Here is an 18703-nt window from a genome sequence, read left to right as displayed (position 1 = left end):
CGTTGAAATCTCCGCCAATCAGAACGATTTGAAATGATTTTGTTTCCTCTATCATCAGTATCAATCTATTAGTGAGTTCACCTGCGGTGATCCTAGGATTTCTGTTTATTGAAATGATATGTAAACCGCTATCGCTCACTTTTATTCCTACTACTTCAAACATGTTTGTCGTAGACAGCGTTAGTCTTTGGTAATTGTAGATATCCTTAAGATAAATACCGACTCCTCCCCCAACTTCGGTATCTCGAGGTTGTATTATTTTGTGATATCCTGAAATATTCAGTGTTTTTATTTTATCGGGATCAGTCCAAATTTCGGAAAGTATGGCTGCGTCATATATGCCATTATGTAATTCGTTAGATAATTCAACTTTGTTTTTCTGTAGACTCTGTATATTATTTTGTATTAACTTGAATGTTTTCACTACAAGCGGATTCTACATCGGTCCGCTGGAAATAGCCTAGGTTTAGTGCCATGTTTTTCAGCTTGTTTATTAAGTTTGCATATCCTGCGTCATTATTTTGTTTAAGCGCATTTGTTAATTCATTGAACACTTCCTGATTAGTTTGTTTGTATGACTCTCTTTGTGCCACCAATTCGTTTATTTTGTGGTTCCATTTTGTCTCAGCTCAAGGTGTTGCTACAAGCTTATTGTTTCATTACCATTTTCTGTTCCTGCTTTACGCTTCCTTGTTCGCGCATTTCATTTCATTCTCGCATTCCACGGTTTCGTGACCATCTCCACAATTCGGACATCGTTTTTTTCCTTTACAGTCAGCTGCTAAATGCCCAAACCTTAGACATTTGTGGCACATAATTGTTCTTGTAATGTAGGGTATTACTTTCATATTGACCGCAAATATCTTCACGTGAGTCGGTAGTTTGTTGCATCTGAATATAACTCCTACTTTGTTTGTTGGTATTTGTACTTTTTCCGTTCCTTCCGTAACCCATCTTTTCATTCGGAAAATTTCTGCTATTTCTCTGTTTGTTTCTATGTCGCTCTGTAGCTCTTGGGTATCAATATCTTCTGGTATTCCTTGTACAACTCCTTTCACCGTTACAAATCATACCAAAAGGATGTTGGTGCTTTGAATCGTTTGAGCGTCAAATTCTGGCATGTAGTCATTCTATTAGCTTCTTCCCAGTCTGTAAGATACACTAGCACTTTCGCTCTAGCTGTTTTTTTAATATCCACTATCGCTTTAGTAAAGCCATTTTGCTTCAGGATCAATCCGATTGAAATTTTATTAATTCCTTGGTATTTGTCATTGTCTTGTGCTTTTTTCTCTACTATGACTTTGTATGGGCCTTCATCACTTTCTTTGTATTTGTAGTTTATATACTCATTCTTCTGTTGACGCGTGCCAAGATTGAGTTTGTTCACTAGAACTTTGGTTCCGCCATTTTGTTTTTTATCCTCATAACTTCTGGAATGTTGCCCGTTTTCAAAATCCATCGGTGCCTCATCCGAGGCACCGCCACTTGCACTCATTGTTCTTCAGATCACGATATATTTTTATTCTCCACACCTTGATAATTAAATCACCTCAAAGATATTCTCCTCTATTTTTAATAATCGCTAATTATATGCACTCTTTACAAGATCCCAACATAAATCAACCGTACCACTTGATGTTTCAAAGGTGAATGACATTAAACTTTAATGACAAATCTTATTACTCGATGACACTTGGCAGAACAATGACAGGGTGGCGAAAAAGTTTTCGAAAACAAATCGATATCGATACAACAATTTGAATAAATATTGGAAAACATTATCCTTTACTTATTTGTGTTATCCATCGGACATTTAAATTCATCCACAAAAATGTTAACGCGTGTATAAAATTTAAACGAAATGAAAATGTGCCCAATCTTTAAGCGGATTAAGAAGATTAGTGTTCAAAAGAGAAAGCATGAACATTCAAATGCAGAACGAATACGAATTTTCCATTTTTCCGAACACATTTGATTTTAATAAGAACTATTTATTTTGCAAGTAGTTGTCAATAAAAATTTGGGGAAAACAATAAATGAAAAGTTTCCGTAAAATTCTACTGTCAACCGTACAAAAGTAAATATAATTTACTCGTCCACAGAAAAGTATTTCGACATACAGTTTTCCTCAGTGCTTTGAATTTTTCCGATGTTCGACATACACATTGTTGAAATTTTCTATATTCCATTCACATTCTTATATTCTATTCACATTGCAACAACTTTGTGATTTATCTCCTAGATGAGATAGTTGAAAAAATTTACATTTTTTTACATTAAGTACTACATTAGATGTATTTAATAGATTTATTTTCAATCGGAAGCAATTCATTCAATACTGACTCAAGCGATTATTCACAGTTGGTTTTTCTTTTGTCGCAAACCATGCTTCTTTACGTGTTTCTCAAAAAGAACCTTCGAAACAAAAGTCTTTTCGCAGACTTCACATCGATAGGGTCGCACATTTCTGGTGTGCAGCAGCATGTGATGCATTAATTTTCCAGGAAGCATAAACTCTTTGTCGCATATATCGCATTTATGTGGTTTGAGACCAGCATGAACTAGCTGGTGGCGTTTAAAGTGCTTCAAACGAATAAATTGCTTACCACACTCATCACATTGAAAATGCTGCTCCTCTTGAGCATGGGTTAACAGGTGTCGCTTCATATTTCCACTTTGGATGAAATCTTTGCCACATATTTTGCAGCTGTACGGTCGTACTCCGGTGTGGATGCGCATATGTCGCACTAGGTGTCCATTTTCAATGAACTCCTTTCCGCAAACTTCACATTTGTACGGTCGTTCTGAACCCTTATGATTCTTCACATGGCGGAAAAAGTGACCAGTTTGAGAATATTCTTTGCCACATATTTCACACACGTGCGGCAGACTTTTGTGAGACAAGACATGTCGCTCAAAGTGCAAGTTATTTGAAAACCTTTTTCCACAATCGTCGCATGTAAAGTACCGTTGTTTTCTTGATACGTCGATGTTTGCTTTTATTTCCTCTACAATCCAATTATTTGCTTCACCAGCAACTGCTTGCTCATCTTTCGGGACAGAATCCGTTTCAGTTTTCGTAGAAGGCGGGTCTCCGAGGTTTTCATCAGTGATCCTTTCCGTTTTTATTTGGGTCATGTCAGACGACGGGGAGTTCCTTAATTCGGGAACACTTGGAGGATCGGCATTTATGTCCTTGGGTGTGCGTTCATCACCTACATCGAGTTGAGTATTTTGCAAAATGTTCTCCGTCTTTAGACATCGTTCTCGAAAACGAACTGCGATCCTCAAATCACTTAGACACGTTTGGCAAATATCCTTCGGTAAAAAGTCATGTTCTGAAATCTAAATTGTCAGCTGAAAAAATACACCATCAATAGCATATATCGAAAATTGCACTCACCATTATACCCCCACAATGCATGATCATATCACATATTTGACTCGCAAACTCATCTAACGTCCCAAATACGTTCATCATTTCGCTGTCGTTGGCCAAACAACACCTGCACCATCCCGTCATTTTTACGGAAAATTAAATGTTCGCTCAAATCCGATTCGAAATGAGAGATAACTTTGAAACAGATTTCAAATAAGCATTCGAAAAAAACACTTTCGCTGCTATAACTTCAAAATAGACAGATTGACAATCTTTCAAGCAGAGTTGCCAGATTTAACACTAAAACACTAAGCAGTACAACTTAAAGCGCTGAGCAAAACGTGATTGAAAAAATCGAAAATATAGTATCGTTGTTCTTCGATTTTTAAATGGAGAATAAAAATCGCTCCATTTGTAGGTGATTATTTTCTGTTGAAACTGTAATGGAAGATAAGAAAATTTTTTGATGAACAGTACAGAAATAACAGTAGTTTCCTGCACCTGCTCGAAAAAAACGAAAAATCTGCTAGAAATTCAAACATAGTCTGTCCACAGTTTTAAAAATTGCTTTTTCAGATTGTGCGTAATAATTTGACAATATTTCGAGAAAATATGATCAAATATGACTAGACTAGACTAGATACTAAAGAAGGTAGAAACTACAAAAAACAGCAAATATTAGCTAATCAATAGAAACCAGAATATAAATCTAATTGATCATCGGTGGATTCACTATCAAGTGGTCATTATGTTAATTTTGCAGCCGTGCGTTCTCTTGAAGACTTATCTGCATTGGCACATGCTGACTCACATCGGTGAGTAAAGGTATATCTGTGATTTTTGCGGCAAACAATTAAGGAGTTTGGAGCGATTGTGCATCCATAACTGCAGGCCATTGGAAGGTGTACATAAGCATAAACCTCCCGACTAGAACAATAGCGGACAAAATCGAACTTGTAATGATTTTGAATAAGCCATCATTCAGTTCATCAAAGACAGTATACAACTTTCAATTTTCTCTCGAAACTCATAACACGTTTCATGCTTTTTCTGTTGCAAACTAGGTATTAGCAGAACGAAAAGTTCTTAGCTGCAAATAAAAACGGAAAATTGAAACGCTTTAATTTTGTTTAATTAAAAACTATTTTTTTTTTATTTTTAATATCCGGGAAATAGATAGATTAGCTCATCATGTTGGGGTGTTCTAATTGGATATCCTAAAATCATATGAGCCGGGTCAGTTCAGTTGATGTTATGAACACGCATGTGCCGCTTAACAGCATTATTGCCTGTAAACCGTTTGGAACATATATCGCACTCATGAGCGCGTTCCGTCGTGTGCTTGAGCTTGTGCACGGTCAGTCGTCTGTTTTCCGTGAATTCATCGCCACAAATATTGCACTGGAATGGCCGCTCGCCGGTGTGAATAAATCGGTGGGCTAGCAGATGATTTCTTTGGTTGAACAGACGACCGCAAATTTCGCACCCATACGGTTTCGCACCGGAATGTGTGCGCTTGTGCTTCGTCAGATCGCCGCCGCAGATGAATGTTTTACCGCAGACGTCACACACGTGTGGCCGTTCCCCGGTGTGAATGCGAAGGTGACGGGCCAGCTGATTGCACGCAATAAAAGCCTTTCCACAGATGGTGCACTTGTGTGGTCTCTCTCCGGTGTGAATTCGTCTATGGCGCGACAGATCAGTATTGGCATCGAATCCTTTACCGCAGAAATCACACTGTCGACGGTACTTATCCTTTTCTGGCTTTACTAATATGCTGCTTGAACCATCACTTTCAGTTGAGGATTCCTGTTGCGTTGCGATTTCTGCACCAGTTACAATTTTTTCAATTGTATTATTATTATCATTAATTATTATTGGTTCGTTTAGCTCATCCATGGTTTTGTGTCTTGTGTTCTTGCAATCGCTATATAGTTGATCGTTCCTCAAGCAAACATTCTAAAACAATCTTTGTTTAAAAGAAATGTACATACAAAAATTGAAATGCAATCCTTTGAACTTTTAATTCAAAATTGAATCAGTATCAAATCTTATTCGGGAAAGGTTTACTTACCAGCAATAATCAGCATTAAGGTTTCCGATTGCTTTTCCAAGCGCAATAACCCAAATCACAACAGGAAAATTTCAACAATTTACATGAAATTGACACGATCGCAGCTCACTGCTTATCCATAAAATGATCAACAATAAGCACTCTGTCACACACATACTCTTCAAACAAGGAAAGTCGATGATGCTTTCTATCAGTAGTGTTGGTGAGCAGCATAAGAATGCAAAGTTCTTTTTCATATTGTGTACTGATCCTCGGGATCACGCTTTTTCTCAGAGTTATAAAAGAACAAGGATTTTTCAGGTTCCTTAAGATTAGATGCGAATGCCTGTGCGGTATATGGTAAACAGATGTGCACATGCACCATAAGCGATCATATACGCGATCACACTGTGGGCTGAGCTATGATGAGATAATCAACAATTCGACATCAACCTAAACGAAGTTGAGTTTGAGTTGTTAAGAAAACTAAGACGATTAAATTAGATCCAATTTCCGTTTTAGAACAAAACAAATGTATGATTATGATATTGATATTATTCAACGATATGATATTTGTTCAATGTAATTGTTGTTGTAATGTGGGTACTGAATTTTGTTTTTATTTTTCGTGAACGAAAAATTTCAACTACCAATTTTTCTCAGTGCATATGCAATTAAGTTCATGCAATAAGTTCTGACATCTGGCATCTCTGCATCTAAATTTGAAACGATTCAAAATTAATCAAATGGTCAACAAAACAAGTCCTTGTTTGCGAAGATTCTGCAATTTCAGCTTTCCTTACGCTTTCTTATTTTCACAAAAATGTCCCCCTATTTGTTAATGCCAGAGTGTTGCCGATGCTGTATGGTGGAAGAAAGTGAAATGTTTCATGTGTTCGATCTTTTGGACGAATTCGAAAAGAAGATTAGTAACTTGATTGCCAGCTACGGGGAAGTTTTGGTAAGATATCCGAAGCAGAAGTCAGAACCTGATATAAATAATCATGTTTGCTTTGGGGTTTTAGATTTTAGAACATGATGTTTTTTCGAAAAGCATTTGCGGTAAATGTTTAAATGATGTAGCCAATGCAGCGCGTTTCCATGAACGATGCCTGAAGACGGAAAATATTTTACAGACCTCTAAAATGGATATCAAAGAAATCGTAAGTTTAGAGGAGCGAAACCAGTTGAAATCAGATATAACGCAACATTCTTCGGATCTCAAGAGCAAGGATTCTCTGGAAGATGACTTTTCCGATCAAGTTAAAAATGAACCCGTTTGGGTTCCGGATGCAACGACCACAACGAGTAGCAAGGAGCATCTTTCACCAGAAAGAATTGAACCAATCGCATCTAGTCATGTGTCGGTCGGTGCCACGATCGCTACTGGTAGTGTGACAATGGATGCGGCATGTGACGACCGACCGCACAAATGCGGGTTCTGTAGCAAAGGTTTTGTGGCAGCTAACGACCTTAAACGACATACGCGTATACATACGGGAGACAAGCCGCATAAATGTCAAACCTGTGGCAAAGCTTTTATCGCAAGCAGCCAGTTGACACGCCACGTGCGTATTCACACAGGGGAACGGCCAAGCAAGTGCAGTCTCTGTGATAAAGTATTCATCTGCGGCAGTGATCTTACGAAGCACGAGAAACGAGTTCACACCAATGTGAGACCACATGTTTGTGACGTCTGCGGCAAAGGTTTCACTGAGAAAAGCCATCTCGCAAATCATATGCATACCCACACCGGTGATCGACCGTTCAAATGTGACACCTGTGGAGAAGGATTCACGGAAAACTGTAAGCTGACCAAGCACAAGCGCATTCATGCAAACGTGCGACAGTACAAGTGTGACACTTGTGGAAAAGATTTCCTGGAGAAAGGTGATCTGAAAAAGCACACTCGCATTCATACCGGCGAGCGACCCTATATCTGCGACATTTGTGGCAAAGGTTTCTCGGAGAGCAGTCACCTGTTACGACACCGCCGTACACATACGAATGACCGGCCGCACAAGTGTGACTTGTGTATAAAAACATTCCTGGTTGGCAAAGGACTTGCCAAGCATAAACTTGTGCATCTAGAAAAACCTTTCAGTTGTCCTGTGTGTGCTAAGGCCTACAGCGATAGCGATCAACTAACGCGGCACTTGACCATGCACAGTTTGGAGTGATTTTGAATAAGATCTCTATGTATATATTTCTGTTATTAGCCAAAAGAAAAAAATACTATTTTGGGCTTCAGATGTTAAGAAGGCGCTAAATTTACGGATAAAATGTCATTTGATTCGAAAAAATTAAGACAAACAAATAAAATTCCTACCGAGATCTTGTAGCTAAAGAGCAAGAAGTGTTCTTATGATTTTTACTAGTTATTTTGCCTAAAAGATATATAAAAATATTTCTGGAAATTCTTGCAAAGCACATTTTGCTAAAAATTCTTGCAAGCACACTTTCGGTTGTGCTGAAAAGCATTCTATCTAAATTCCGGTATTTTCTGTTAGTTCATTGTTCTGATTCACAGTTCATATTTTACCCGCCTACCAAAAGCAACTGACACCACCGACCAAAAATTTAAATTATATATTTTTTCCACGTTGTTCATATTCGAGTAGCTGTAAACTAATGATTAGCTTCATATTAATCTTTTCTCGTGGTATTTTACAAATAAAAAAAGTTAGAATGTCTAATCTGGCAACGCTGTTCCCATGTGCCTGATGCTGCTGTCGTTGCTGTCAACAACAAGTTGCTGATAGTGCTTGATAGCTGCACAGTAGTCTTCATTGTCCGCTCCTCCCATTCCACGAGTGTTGCTTAATATTTACATAATACGCATCAATAAAAACCCCGAAATGCTTTCGAAGTCACGCTTTCTTGCGCCAGGATGGTCGCAGTGCCAGCTGATACGATATACACTCCGGGCGTTGCACATTTCCGAAGCAAACGTTCTAACTACCGATGTGAATCGACAATCTGCTGAGTATAAGGTTAGTAACTGTCTGACGGTAGCCACCTAGCAACAGACTAGACATTTAGATTCTCACTTGCCATAGGAAAACCATTCACAAATGAACGAATTGGTTGGTGAACTTAAATCCATCACCGACCAAGTGCTGAGCGGAGGAGGACCAGAAGCAATCAAACGGCATACTAGCAAAGGAAAGCTGCTTGCTCGGGATCGTATAAATAGATTAGTGGATCCAGGTTCTCCCTTCCTGGAACTGAGCACATTAGCCGGTTACGAGATGTATGGAAAAGATGTGGTCAATTCAGCAGGAATTGTCACTGGTGTCGGACGGATTCAGGGTGTAGACTGTGTTATTGTAGCCAATGACGCAACAGTTAAGGGAGGCACCTACTACCCGATCACCGTGAAAAAACATCTACGGGCTCAGGAAATTGCACAAGAGAATAATCTTCCCTGCGTCTATCTGGTTGATTCCGGCGGTGCTAACTTACCGCGACAGGCGGATGTATTTCCGGATAAAATGCATTTCGGGCGTATTTTCTTCAATCAGGCTAACATGTCAGCGGCTGGAATTCCGCAAATTGCCGTCGTAATGGGATCGTGTACTGCTGGTGGTGCGTACGTCCCGGCCATGGCGGATGAAAGCATTATCGTGAAAAAGCAAGGCACAATTTTCCTAGCAGGACCACCTTTAGTTAAGGCAGCCACTGGAGAAGTTGTATCAGCGGAGGACTTGGGAGGAGCAGATTTGCACTGCCGAACGTCTGGTGTTACAGACCACTACGCTGTTGATGACGAACATGCGCTCTATCTGGCCAGACAGGTTGTGCAAAACTTGAACCGACCGAGTGGATACGACGAAAAAGCTGGATATTCTTCGAAAGCAATGGTAGAATAGATGATATAATTTTGGTAACTAAATTTGATATAAATTTCAATTTCGCAGATGAGTCACGATGGGTTGAGTTTCCTGCCGGAAGCGGAAGTGCCTCGTTATGATGCAGAGGAGTTGTACGGAATCGTTGGAGCGAATTTGACTAAATCTTTTGACGTACGAGAAGTAATAGCTCGAATTTTTGACGGAAGCCGTTTTACGGAGTTCAAAAAGTTTTACGGAGAAACGATCGTGTGCGGTTTCGCACGGCTCTACGGTCAATTGGTCGGAGTGGTCGGGAATAACGGCGTGTTGTTTTCCGAAAGTGCACTCAAGGGTGCTCATTTCATACAACTGTGCGCGCAGAAGAAAATTCCACTGATATTTTTGCAGAATATCACCGGTTTTATGGTGGGTAGAGATGCCGAAGCTGGAGGAATAGCGAAAAATGGTGCTAAGATGGTGACAGCTGTGGCATGTGCCAATGTTCCCAAGCTGACATTGATCATTGGTGGATCGTACGGTGCGGGAAATTACGGCATGTGTGGCCGGGCCTATTCACCACGATTTTTGTATATGTGGCCGAACAGTCGCATTTCGGTTATGGGCGGTTCGCAGGCAGCCGGTGTGCTGGCACAAATCACCGAGGAACAGTACAGGCGTTCCGGGAAAGAATGGACAACCGCTATCGGAGACAAGATAAAAGCACCGATAATTCAACAGTTCGAAGCGGAAGGATCTCCATATTACAGTACGGCTCGATTGTGGGACGACGGAATTATCGATCCCATAGACACTAGAAAAGTACTTGGCTTGAGTTTGCAGGCGGCGCTCAATAAGCCTATTGGCGAAACCAAATTCGGAGTGTTTCGTATGTAGACAGTCTGGATACGACCAAGTGATCGTAACGTAACAATTGTCTTCCATTTGTAAGAGTTACCGAAGTGCATTTGGTAGAAAATAGAATAATATTTACAATGGAGGAATACCGGTTTCGGTTTGTGATTATACCAGAAATTGCATTTAATGCCAGCTGCATTTTCAATAATTAAGAAAATAAAATTTTGTTTTGTTGATTTTTTTTCGTTTTGTTCATTGAATGAATAACGACTAAAACCCCTCTCTAGAAATAATTTTTGTTAACACAATTTTATTATTGTATTTGTATGTTTAGTGTTATCTAAAAAAGTTTGTTCAATTTAACAGGTTAAAGCCGAAGCTTTTACAGCTACTTACCACTACCTAGATTTCCAACCGATATTTATCCGGATCCGGCAACGTCTCCGACGTAAGGTATGCATTAAGATACATGATCGACATTACAGCTATGCCGGCTTCAGCCAACGCTCTATGATCGCGGGGATTTATCTGAACCTTTTTGTCCACGAAACAGTGCGTGGCAGTCATGGCGTCTACGGAAAGAACAAACGGTGGGCTGGTATCAATTACAACACCGCCACCCGATTTTAGAAGCCGGATAAATTGCTCTTTTTTTGGTGCCATCAGTAGAACACGGAAACCGGTGAAAACGCCGTCGTGTTTGCCAGCTTCCCGGACGATTTTACAACGCCAGTTGTATGCTGCTTTTGAAACCTGTCTTTCCGTTGCTTCCAACTGTGGCAAATCTGTAGCTTTAGGATTACCCCACTCGTACTGTTCTTCCTAAAAAAACAAGTACACTGCTTAATTGCCTACCAATGACAAACTAATACTTACATTCAGAAATTGACCAGCTGTACAACAATCATCGAGATATTTATAACATAATAACCATTTGCCGGCTGCGATTCCGGACAATATCTTCTCCCCCCGGTTTGGTTTGCCACAGATAATGTGTGTACAAGCTGGATCGTATTCATTCGGCTTGGTTGATAGTTCACCTCCTAGCTGTTTTACCTTCTCCATCACTGACAAACGCTGTGTATCGCTCACTCCGGATATTGCAAATACCGGAGTACCCTTATAAATCATTGCATTGCCATCATCTTCCTTCTCAGTTGGATCACGCCATCCGACCCCAAGTGCATCTTCCGATGCTAACTCTAAAATGTATAAAGAAGCGGTTAAAAAATAATTTAAAATCAATAAAATGAAAACAAATCAACGCACCTGAATCGAATCTCGGCAGCTCAGAGTACTGCGGTTCTTTTAGTTCATTGTAATACTTCTTCGTTTTCTTGGCGGCGTTTTTGTTCGAATTGATTAGATCACTTAACCGCTTAACATTATCCGATTCTGCAAGGTTCATTCGTTTGGCCGCTGGTATGCCATCGGGGCGGTTTTTTGTAATTTCATCATCATCGTCATCGGATTCTTCGCGGGACCGCTTTTCACCGCTTCTGTTGTTTTCCTCTGACTTGCGACTTTCGTTAAGTGCCTCTTCTGTGATTTCTTTCCCTCTGCTACCACTAGACGAAGTGCTCGGCTGACATTGCTCCTGATGGTTCTTGGGCTTTTCGTCTTCGTCATCTTGCTGGAAGGGTTGAAACTGTGTGGAAGAATACTTGGACTCGATGTAGTCTACATATTCGTCACCTAGATTCTCCCGCCAAAAGCGTCGTTTGATTTCACTCAAAGGAGTACTCTTACGACGTTCTTGCTGCTCCCTGGGTCTATAGTACTGATCCCATACCTGGAGCTTCCGTTTATGGTAGAGATGATTCTCCGGGCTAGCATCCGGACGAAATCCGTACGGTGTGACCGGTTTGGTCATGCACTCAGGCAGGGTTGGCGTTTTAATATGGCCATGTTGTCCGGTGCTAGGTGTAGCCAGCAACTCATTTCTACGACGTGTTCGGGGAGTTATTTTCTTTTCTGCTTCTTCGGCTTCTTTAAGTACCTTGTAGAGCGTTTCACGAACCGGTGTGTCAAATTCCATCACCCGTTGCGTTACACTGAGTTGCTCATACTCCGAAATGCTGGTGCTCGTAGAGGCTGTCGGGGTAGAAGGTGAATTTACTCCAGTAAGCGCGGACAACCGACGATGTTTTAGTACCAGGGGGGAGTCCACCGAATGCCCAGGGTCGAATGGTTGGCGCTGATCACGCTGAGTTTGGACCAAGTCTTCGTAATGCTCCATTTCCTGAGAGTAAACCTGCCTCTCTTCGTGGGAAATTTTTCGCAATTCTGGTGAAGATAACCGTTTGAATTCGTATGCTATTTCTTTTGAACTTTTTGTTTTGTCCACCGATATGTACTTGTAATTTTCGGGATAGTTCTCTTTAACCGGACCAGCAGTTACAGGTGATTTAGACACTGATGTCGTTGCTGCTTGCGGTGGGGGTGGAGGTAGAAAAACCGAATCAATATCCACATCATCTGTAGAAGTTGTCGGCAGACAAGCGTTTCTGGAGAACTCAGGCAAATCAGAAAGCCGTTTATTGCTTTCCGTTTCATGAAAGACGTTTTTAGAAGAACAAATGGATTTACCGACCAAATAGGGTTCTTCGTTGGCACGGAGCTTACGCTTGAGACACTCGCGCAACCAGTCAGCATTGACTGCGGTGAGTTCTAAAAGTATTCTTATCTCAAAAAGTTTGAAAGGTTTAATAAATTCAACGACTTACCCCATTTGATAGCGGCTTCGTATTTGGCACCTGCCGCTTCTTTACAAATTACTATCGGAGCAGACTTACGAACAAGACGATCCTCAACTTTGGCGCCCAAGATTCCACCTAACGCGATCAGATAGTTTCGCTCGGCTCCGGAGTAGGTGCTAATAACTAGTACTTCTCCCTCCAAAGGTTTCGGATCGTCTTCAGCGTAAAATATCGGTTCGAAGTAGTATTGTAGGGGATAACATACGCCGTCCTGAATGCAAGTCTCCAACCAGATACAATTGACGGTTTCCCGACCACGCACGGTAAAGTCAATCTCTCCAATGCAGCTAGTTGGTAGTACAATATAATCTGCTACGTCAGTATAGTTTTCATCCACAATAGTGCCACCGCAGTTTTCGCAATCGGTTACGATCTGCATTGCGTCTTCCTCGGAAAACCCGTACACAAACAGTGTTTTGGTGGACATAAAATCACTGTACTGCGAATCTAGTTCCGAGTTCTGAGATGTGATAGACTCGGCAGTCGGTGCTGTTGCACTAGGAGTCTTCTTTGTCTCCGCAGGTGGTAACTGAACAGATGTATTTTTATGCATGTACTGCAGTAAAACGTCATCTTCCTTTCGGTTTTCTCGACTTGGACCTGGTTTAGCATCATCCAAACGAAATTTCGGTGGTGCTCCAGGTCGTTTAAATGTACTGTTCATTGATTCTAAATTTTTCTTACTTGCTGGTGAGGGAGGTTCCGGTACTTTTTCTACCACGACGTCCTTCAGGTTTGGCCTAAATATCAGCTCGTCATCTTCCGGGGCGGGCATTCGCAATTCCATAGACTTTTGAAGCCACTCGATGGTTAAAATATGCGGACTTATTTGCTGATCATGAATTTCTCGGAAATCTGCCGAAATTTGTTCGCCCACTATCACATGACTGACACGATCACTTATCTCATCATACCGTGTCGCCCCACCGGTGTTCAGGATTTTGTTCAATTTATCTTTTTCATCTGCTGTGAATCCACTCAAATAGATCTGCGATGTGTACACAAATTCTATTAGTAAAAATAACAAGCCCTAATTAAACATTATACTTACGTTGCACCCGTCAAGAAAAGGGCCCGACTTTTTGGCTTGTGGTAGAGTAATTTTCGCAAGAATTTCATGATAGTTATGCCTTTGGTTTACGTCTGTCATTGCTGGTTGGATTTCTTCTTTCTCCGGCAGCTTTACCGCCGATGAACGTGTTGGTCTCGTGCCGGTGTGCGCCATAGAGGCCATACTTGCTATGCTCTCGTTGACGGTTAAATTTCGACTGGTTTGGTGACTGATCATCGACAGTTGGGTACAGTCCGGGTTGAAATCCATACTTGAAATTGTCCCAGCATCATCCTTAGTCGGTGTGGATGCTTTGATACGTCTCACTTCATAGTTTGCAATTGGGAGAGCGTATCCTTTTTGGACGCTGTCTATAACCCACGATGGCGTCAAGCATTCCTTTTTGCAACGAACTGCCGCTTGAAACTTAGCAGAACCGACACTACTTTTCTCCAAAATTAAAATATCGGTGTGCTCTGATTTGAACGCTCCAATATAGCGACCACCGTTTTCCTCTATCAGCTGCTTAATCTGGTTTCGTTTCTGAGTTGTCAAACCAGTTGACGTGAGGGTCAAGGAGTAGAAGACCGGAAGTATATGTTTGTCGAACGTGGAATCTGTAGCGTTGATCATTTTGCACTGACTCTGTTCCCAAACGTCCTGCACCCAACTGGGATGCATGATGCGCATTTTTATTTCAGCTGCTTTTTCGTATTTTATAGACTTGACCGTAGCTGCAATCAGATGGGTGCACGCAGCAGTCAAAATTTCTAGATAACAACCGCCCATTTGAAAAACCATCTGACTAAGTCGAGCCTTTTCCTCAATCTTTAGTCCAGAGGTACTCACGGTTAAATTACGCATAGCAGTAGTTAGTACAGGCTGTTTCCCGCATGGAATTGTTTGATCGTCGTTGAAACAGCTTATCAAACAACGTGGTCCAACGACACAAGCAGTTGTTGTCCGGATGTGATCATATGCCGGTCCATTGAAGCGCTCAAATACAGCTACATGTTTTTTCGATAGCTGTTCTGGTTGGAGGTTAATACATTCTTTTTCACTCAGCCAAGTGACGAGTTTTTCCTGACCGTGATCACGAATGGCCTGCGTAGTAATTGATATTTGAACATATTAAAAATAGAACAATCATTTCAAAGCACTTACTGAATATGCCATTTGCATGTCTTCCGAAGCATCTTCAATCTCTTTATCATCTTTTATAACGAAAAGAAACTCTTGAAGTTGCTGTTCAGATATAGAACTCATTTGATTTTTGTATTTTTAATATATGGATTCTAAATCTGGTATTTCAGGTATTAATAACGGGAAAAACCTACTACGATGTAAATGAACCGATATATTTTGTAGCACAATAATTCGAATTGTACGGTATTTTTTTGAATTTTGACAGTGTTGTCATATACTTTTTGGTGGGAAATTTTGTCGGAGTGTCGGTATCAACACTGAACACAAAATCTCGCGTAATTTTTCAAATCGACCAATCTAACATTTGCATCGAACTGAGAAAATCAACTTTGAAAGTTTTCTCTCAACATTTATGTCCTGCAAAAAATCCATAAAGCGCTCATAACGAAACAATCGCTCTGCACTTTTTGAGTTTCTGCACACCACTTGCAGCAACAGTTGATCTCGCATGGACGGAGCTTTTTCGGCTGTTTCGCAGCCTATTGACGTATAATCCAGCCAGAGAGCTAGAGAAAAGAGGCTTCAAAAAATGTATGGCAAAATGTATGGATGTGCTGTAACTCTATTCTCATAATAAAAATGTACCGTACACTGCGTATCTGCTAATTGCGTGTTGGTAGTTGGGTGTTCTCAATTTGGGCCGTCAATAATTTAAAAAGCACTCTTATGTTAACCCAACAAACAATTTTGTTGAATAATTACTTATTAAGCTATTGTTTGAAATCCGCTTAATAATAGCTTAATGAGCTGTAAATCAACAATATTGTTTTAGAGGAAATGCTAGCATTGAAGTGCATTCATGGGAACTAAAGGTCTAAACACAATTGATACGTTGCGGTTGCGTTTGCGGCAATTTGAAGTTAAGCCCTATTTAGAATTCAAAGCGAAGTGAAAATCTCATACAAAATGTTCATTTTTTCACGCTCGTGAAAAATGCAACCTGCAAAAATTCCACTTCGCTTGGAATTGTAAACAAATTCGATCCAGCGAAATCGAAGGTTGTGGATCTCATCTTTTTCACTTGGGTTTACATTTTTCACGCATGCAAACGCTAGTGAAGATAGCAGCGTGCGTATATATTCTGCTAGTTGCAGTTAATTTTCACTTCACTCGGAGTGTAAACACTTGAATTTCCTTTCACTTAAACTGTAAATTGCAGGCTGGTGAAATACCTGCGTGTTCCACAAACGGGGTTTCACGACAGATTTCACAAGCGAAAATTTACACTTTTTCACTTGTCAAATTTCTCACTTCGCTTGGAACTGTAAACTATGCTTTAGTCCATACATTTTCTGCCAAATTAACGTCAACGCAACGCAAACGTATCGATTGTGCTTGAGCCTTAAGTCTGAATAAAATATATGATAAAATGAATCTAAATCAATTAAAGCTATCATAAACAACCCTATGACATAAGTCGTCTGTTCGCGTAGTCATCATTGACGGTGGTACATATATGCAGATACGCAAAGTAAAAAGCAATAAATAAGCCAACTCTATAATTTCGTTATAATTTCGCGTGACTTTCCGTGTACACTTGAAAGTGCAATGAAACTTTTCAAAGGCTGTAGGTACCCGAAAAAAAGTACCATGTATTTTGCAGTGAAAACAATGAATGTACAATGTTTTTTATTGTAACCCCAAATAACATGGTATTTTTACTGTGAGCTTCAATGTCTAAGTGAACGGTATTTTCCATTACCATGTTTGAACTACGTTTTTTGTTGTTTTTGTTTTATTGAAAAATTTTAAATGCTTGATCTGTTTCTTAATTCTTACACATTTTTGCCTTTCTCTTATTGCCTTTCTCTTAGAAAGGTATAGCAATCACTTGCAAAACCGAAAATATAAAAGTGCTCCAAAGGGCCGAATGGCATATATCACTCGACTCAGCTCGACGAGCTGAGCATTTTTTGTATGTGTGTGTGTGTGTGTGTGTGTATGTGCAGATTTTTATTCTCACTCACTTTTCTCAGAGATGGCTGGACCGATTTTCATGAAATTAATTGCAAATGAAAGGTCTTGTTGTCCCATAGAACCCTATTCACTTTCATTGTGATCGGATTTTTAGTTTAGAGGTTATGTATCAAATAGTAAAAATCATAAAACATCATTATCTCAAAAACTACACAACCGATTTGAACAAAATTGGTCTCAAAAGAACGGGCTACCTGAAAGACCCTTAAGTTTTGAATTTTATAAAGATTGAACATGTTGTTCAAAAGTTATGAAAAGAAAAGTGTTCTGAAGACTGTTTAATCTCACTCATGTTTCTCAGAGATGGCTGTACCGATTTTCATAAAATCAGTGTCAAATGGAAGCCCTATCGAGCCCTACCCTATCGATTTGTTTTGCAATCGGACTATTAGTTTGCCTGTTATGTTTGAAAATGTGAAATCCAGCTATGCAAAGGAACATATTCCGATGACTACTTGGACTCACTCACTTTTCTCAGAGATGGCTAACCCGATTTCCACAAAATTAGTGTTAAATGAATGGTCTAGTTGCCTCAGAAGACCCTATTGAATTTTACTGTAATCGAACTGTAACTTCATCTGTAATGTACCGACTTGTGAAAATCACGAAACTTCATTATCTCAGAAACTACACAACCGATTTGATCAATATTGATATCAGATGAGCGGGCTAGTTAAGGGTTAACTGATGAATTATGATTGAACAGGTGGTTTCAAAGTTTGGCTGCCTTGTACGTTCCCATTTCATTTGATTATAATCGAACTTAAGCAACTGTTATGTATTAAATTGTTAACAATACAACGAAAGTCTATTATCTCAAAGAATACATGACTTATTTGAACATTACTAAGGTCATACGAACGAGTCATCTCTCAAACTCACAAATAACAAACTTCATAACAATTTGATATGTGGCTCAAAAGTTATGGAAAGAAAAGAAATTCAAAGACTATTTAAAACTATACCTGCTTTGATCGGTATATGTGGCCTTAACATAATTTAAGTGTGGTATCGTACTATTTGAACGTTTCAAATTCATTGATTCCTTGCGATGTGTTTAAAGTCTGCAAATGCACGACGAATTGGCCATAGGATATGATCAAAGTCAAATAACAACTCGTTTGAAATGATTGGTTTTAATCGAAATGACAACATCCTCGACTGTTGGCTTATGTACATCGCTTTAACTCTAAATATATTTATATTGAGTGGTATTCGGTCATTTTCAGCAGATTTTCTGGCATCAATCTGACACCGGAAATACCCATATTGGGAGGTATTTAGTTATTTAGGTTGTTTTCCTTTGGACTACTACTTTGGACTGTTTTTCAGAAGCCGAAAGTCGTCATTTTGGACTGTGAAATCAATTTCTGTCATCTGGGCGTAATTCTGGTTCCGAAAACATTCATATTGAATGGTATTTGGTCATTTCCGGCTGTTTGCCAGACACCGGAAGTCACCATCTTGAAATTCAAGACTGTGTCTGTGATCAATTTTTAGCTTCTGTGCATGTTTCTGGTTCCAGAAATACTCATATTTAATGGGAATCGTCAATTTCAGGCTGTTTTCCAGAAACCGGAAGTTGCCATC

At 39.9% G+C, this 18703-nt stretch overlaps 4 protein-coding genes across 4 annotated transcripts; 2 read left to right on the top strand and 2 right to left on the bottom strand.

Annotated features, from left to right (window-relative positions):
* Positions 1-2293: 2293 nt before the first annotated feature.
* LOC129729115 (zinc finger protein ZFP2-like) lies at positions 2294-5799 on the bottom strand. The gene is made up of 4 exons (XM_055687597.1): positions 5454-5799; positions 4640-5338; positions 3404-3526; positions 2294-3345 (listed from the first exon to the last, which is right to left on the bottom strand). Exons 2-4 carry the CDS (start codon positions 5276-5278, stop codon positions 2356-2358), a joined length of 1752 nt encoding a protein of 583 aa, XP_055543572.1. The 5' UTR covers positions 5279-5338; positions 5454-5799; the 3' UTR covers positions 2294-2355.
* On the top strand, positions 5581-7788 carry LOC129733083 (zinc finger protein 664-like). The gene is made up of 2 exons (XM_055694651.1): positions 5581-6393; positions 6458-7788. The coding sequence occupies exons 1-2, from the start codon at positions 6256-6258 to the stop codon at positions 7610-7612; spliced, it is 1293 nt and encodes a 430-aa protein (XP_055550626.1). The 5' UTR covers positions 5581-6255; the 3' UTR covers positions 7613-7788.
* Positions 7789-7925: 137 nt separating this feature from the next.
* Positions 7926-10356, top strand: LOC129733081 (probable methylcrotonoyl-CoA carboxylase beta chain, mitochondrial). Its single transcript, XM_055694645.1, has 3 exons — positions 7926-8425; positions 8492-9295; positions 9353-10356. The coding sequence occupies exons 1-3, from the start codon at positions 8291-8293 to the stop codon at positions 10157-10159; spliced, it is 1746 nt and encodes a 581-aa protein (XP_055550620.1). The 5' UTR covers positions 7926-8290; the 3' UTR covers positions 10160-10356.
* A 57-nt stretch (positions 10357-10413) lies between these two features.
* Positions 10414-15303, bottom strand: LOC129733078 (DNA topoisomerase 2-binding protein 1-A). The gene is made up of 6 exons (XM_055694643.1): positions 15095-15303; positions 13931-15034; positions 12847-13867; positions 11390-12790; positions 10997-11322; positions 10414-10942 (listed from the first exon to the last, which is right to left on the bottom strand). Exons 1-6 carry the CDS (start codon positions 15194-15196, stop codon positions 10523-10525), a joined length of 4374 nt encoding a protein of 1457 aa, XP_055550618.1. The 5' UTR covers positions 15197-15303; the 3' UTR covers positions 10414-10522.
* Between the last annotated feature and the right edge of the window lie 3400 nt (positions 15304-18703).

Source organism: Wyeomyia smithii, chromosome 3 (genome assembly GCF_029784165.1).
Source record: "Wyeomyia smithii strain HCP4-BCI-WySm-NY-G18 chromosome 3, ASM2978416v1, whole genome shotgun sequence".
NCBI lineage: Eukaryota > Metazoa > Arthropoda > Insecta > Diptera > Culicidae > Wyeomyia > Wyeomyia smithii.
The sequence above is the reverse complement of the archived record's forward strand: the minus strand, read 5'-3'. Positions and strand labels throughout refer to the sequence as shown.

Excerpts from the sequence above, each read along its gene's own strand:
- LOC129729115 (XM_055687597.1), bottom strand. The coding sequence starts at position 5,278 with ATGGATGAGCTAAACGAACCAATAATAATTAATGATAATAATAATACA. Across the intron at positions 3,527-4,639 it reads CTGTTAAGCGGCACATGCGT|AAAATGACGGGATGGTGCAG; the intron begins GTTCATAACATC and ends TAATTTTCCGTA. Across the intron at positions 3,346-3,403 it reads TGCATTGTGGGGGTATAATG|ATTTCAGAACATGACTTTTT; the intron begins GTGAGTGCAATT and ends CTGACAATTTAG.
- LOC129733083 (XM_055694651.1), top strand. The coding sequence starts at position 6,256 with ATGTCCCCCTATTTGTTAATGCCAGAGTGTTGCCGATGCTGTATGGTG. Across the intron at positions 6,394-6,457 it reads CCAGCTACGGGGAAGTTTTG|ATTTTAGAACATGATGTTTT; the intron begins GTAAGATATCCG and ends TTGGGGTTTTAG.
- LOC129733081 (XM_055694645.1), top strand. The coding sequence starts at position 8,291 with ATGCTTTCGAAGTCACGCTTTCTTGCGCCAGGATGGTCGCAGTGCCAG. Across the intron at positions 8,426-8,491 it reads GACAATCTGCTGAGTATAAG|GAAAACCATTCACAAATGAA; the intron begins GTTAGTAACTGT and ends CACTTGCCATAG. Across the intron at positions 9,296-9,352 it reads GATATTCTTCGAAAGCAATG|ATGAGTCACGATGGGTTGAG; the intron begins GTAGAATAGATG and ends TCAATTTCGCAG.
- LOC129733078 (XM_055694643.1), bottom strand. The coding sequence starts at position 15,196 with ATGAGTTCTATATCTGAACAGCAACTTCAAGAGTTTCTTTTCGTTATA. Across the intron at positions 13,868-13,930 it reads CTTTTCTTGACGGGTGCAAC|ATCTATTTGAGTGGATTCAC; the intron begins GTAAGTATAATG and ends TACACATCGCAG. Across the intron at positions 11,323-11,389 it reads GCTGCCGAGATTCGATTCAG|AGTTAGCATCGGAAGATGCA; the intron begins GTGCGTTGATTT and ends TATACATTTTAG.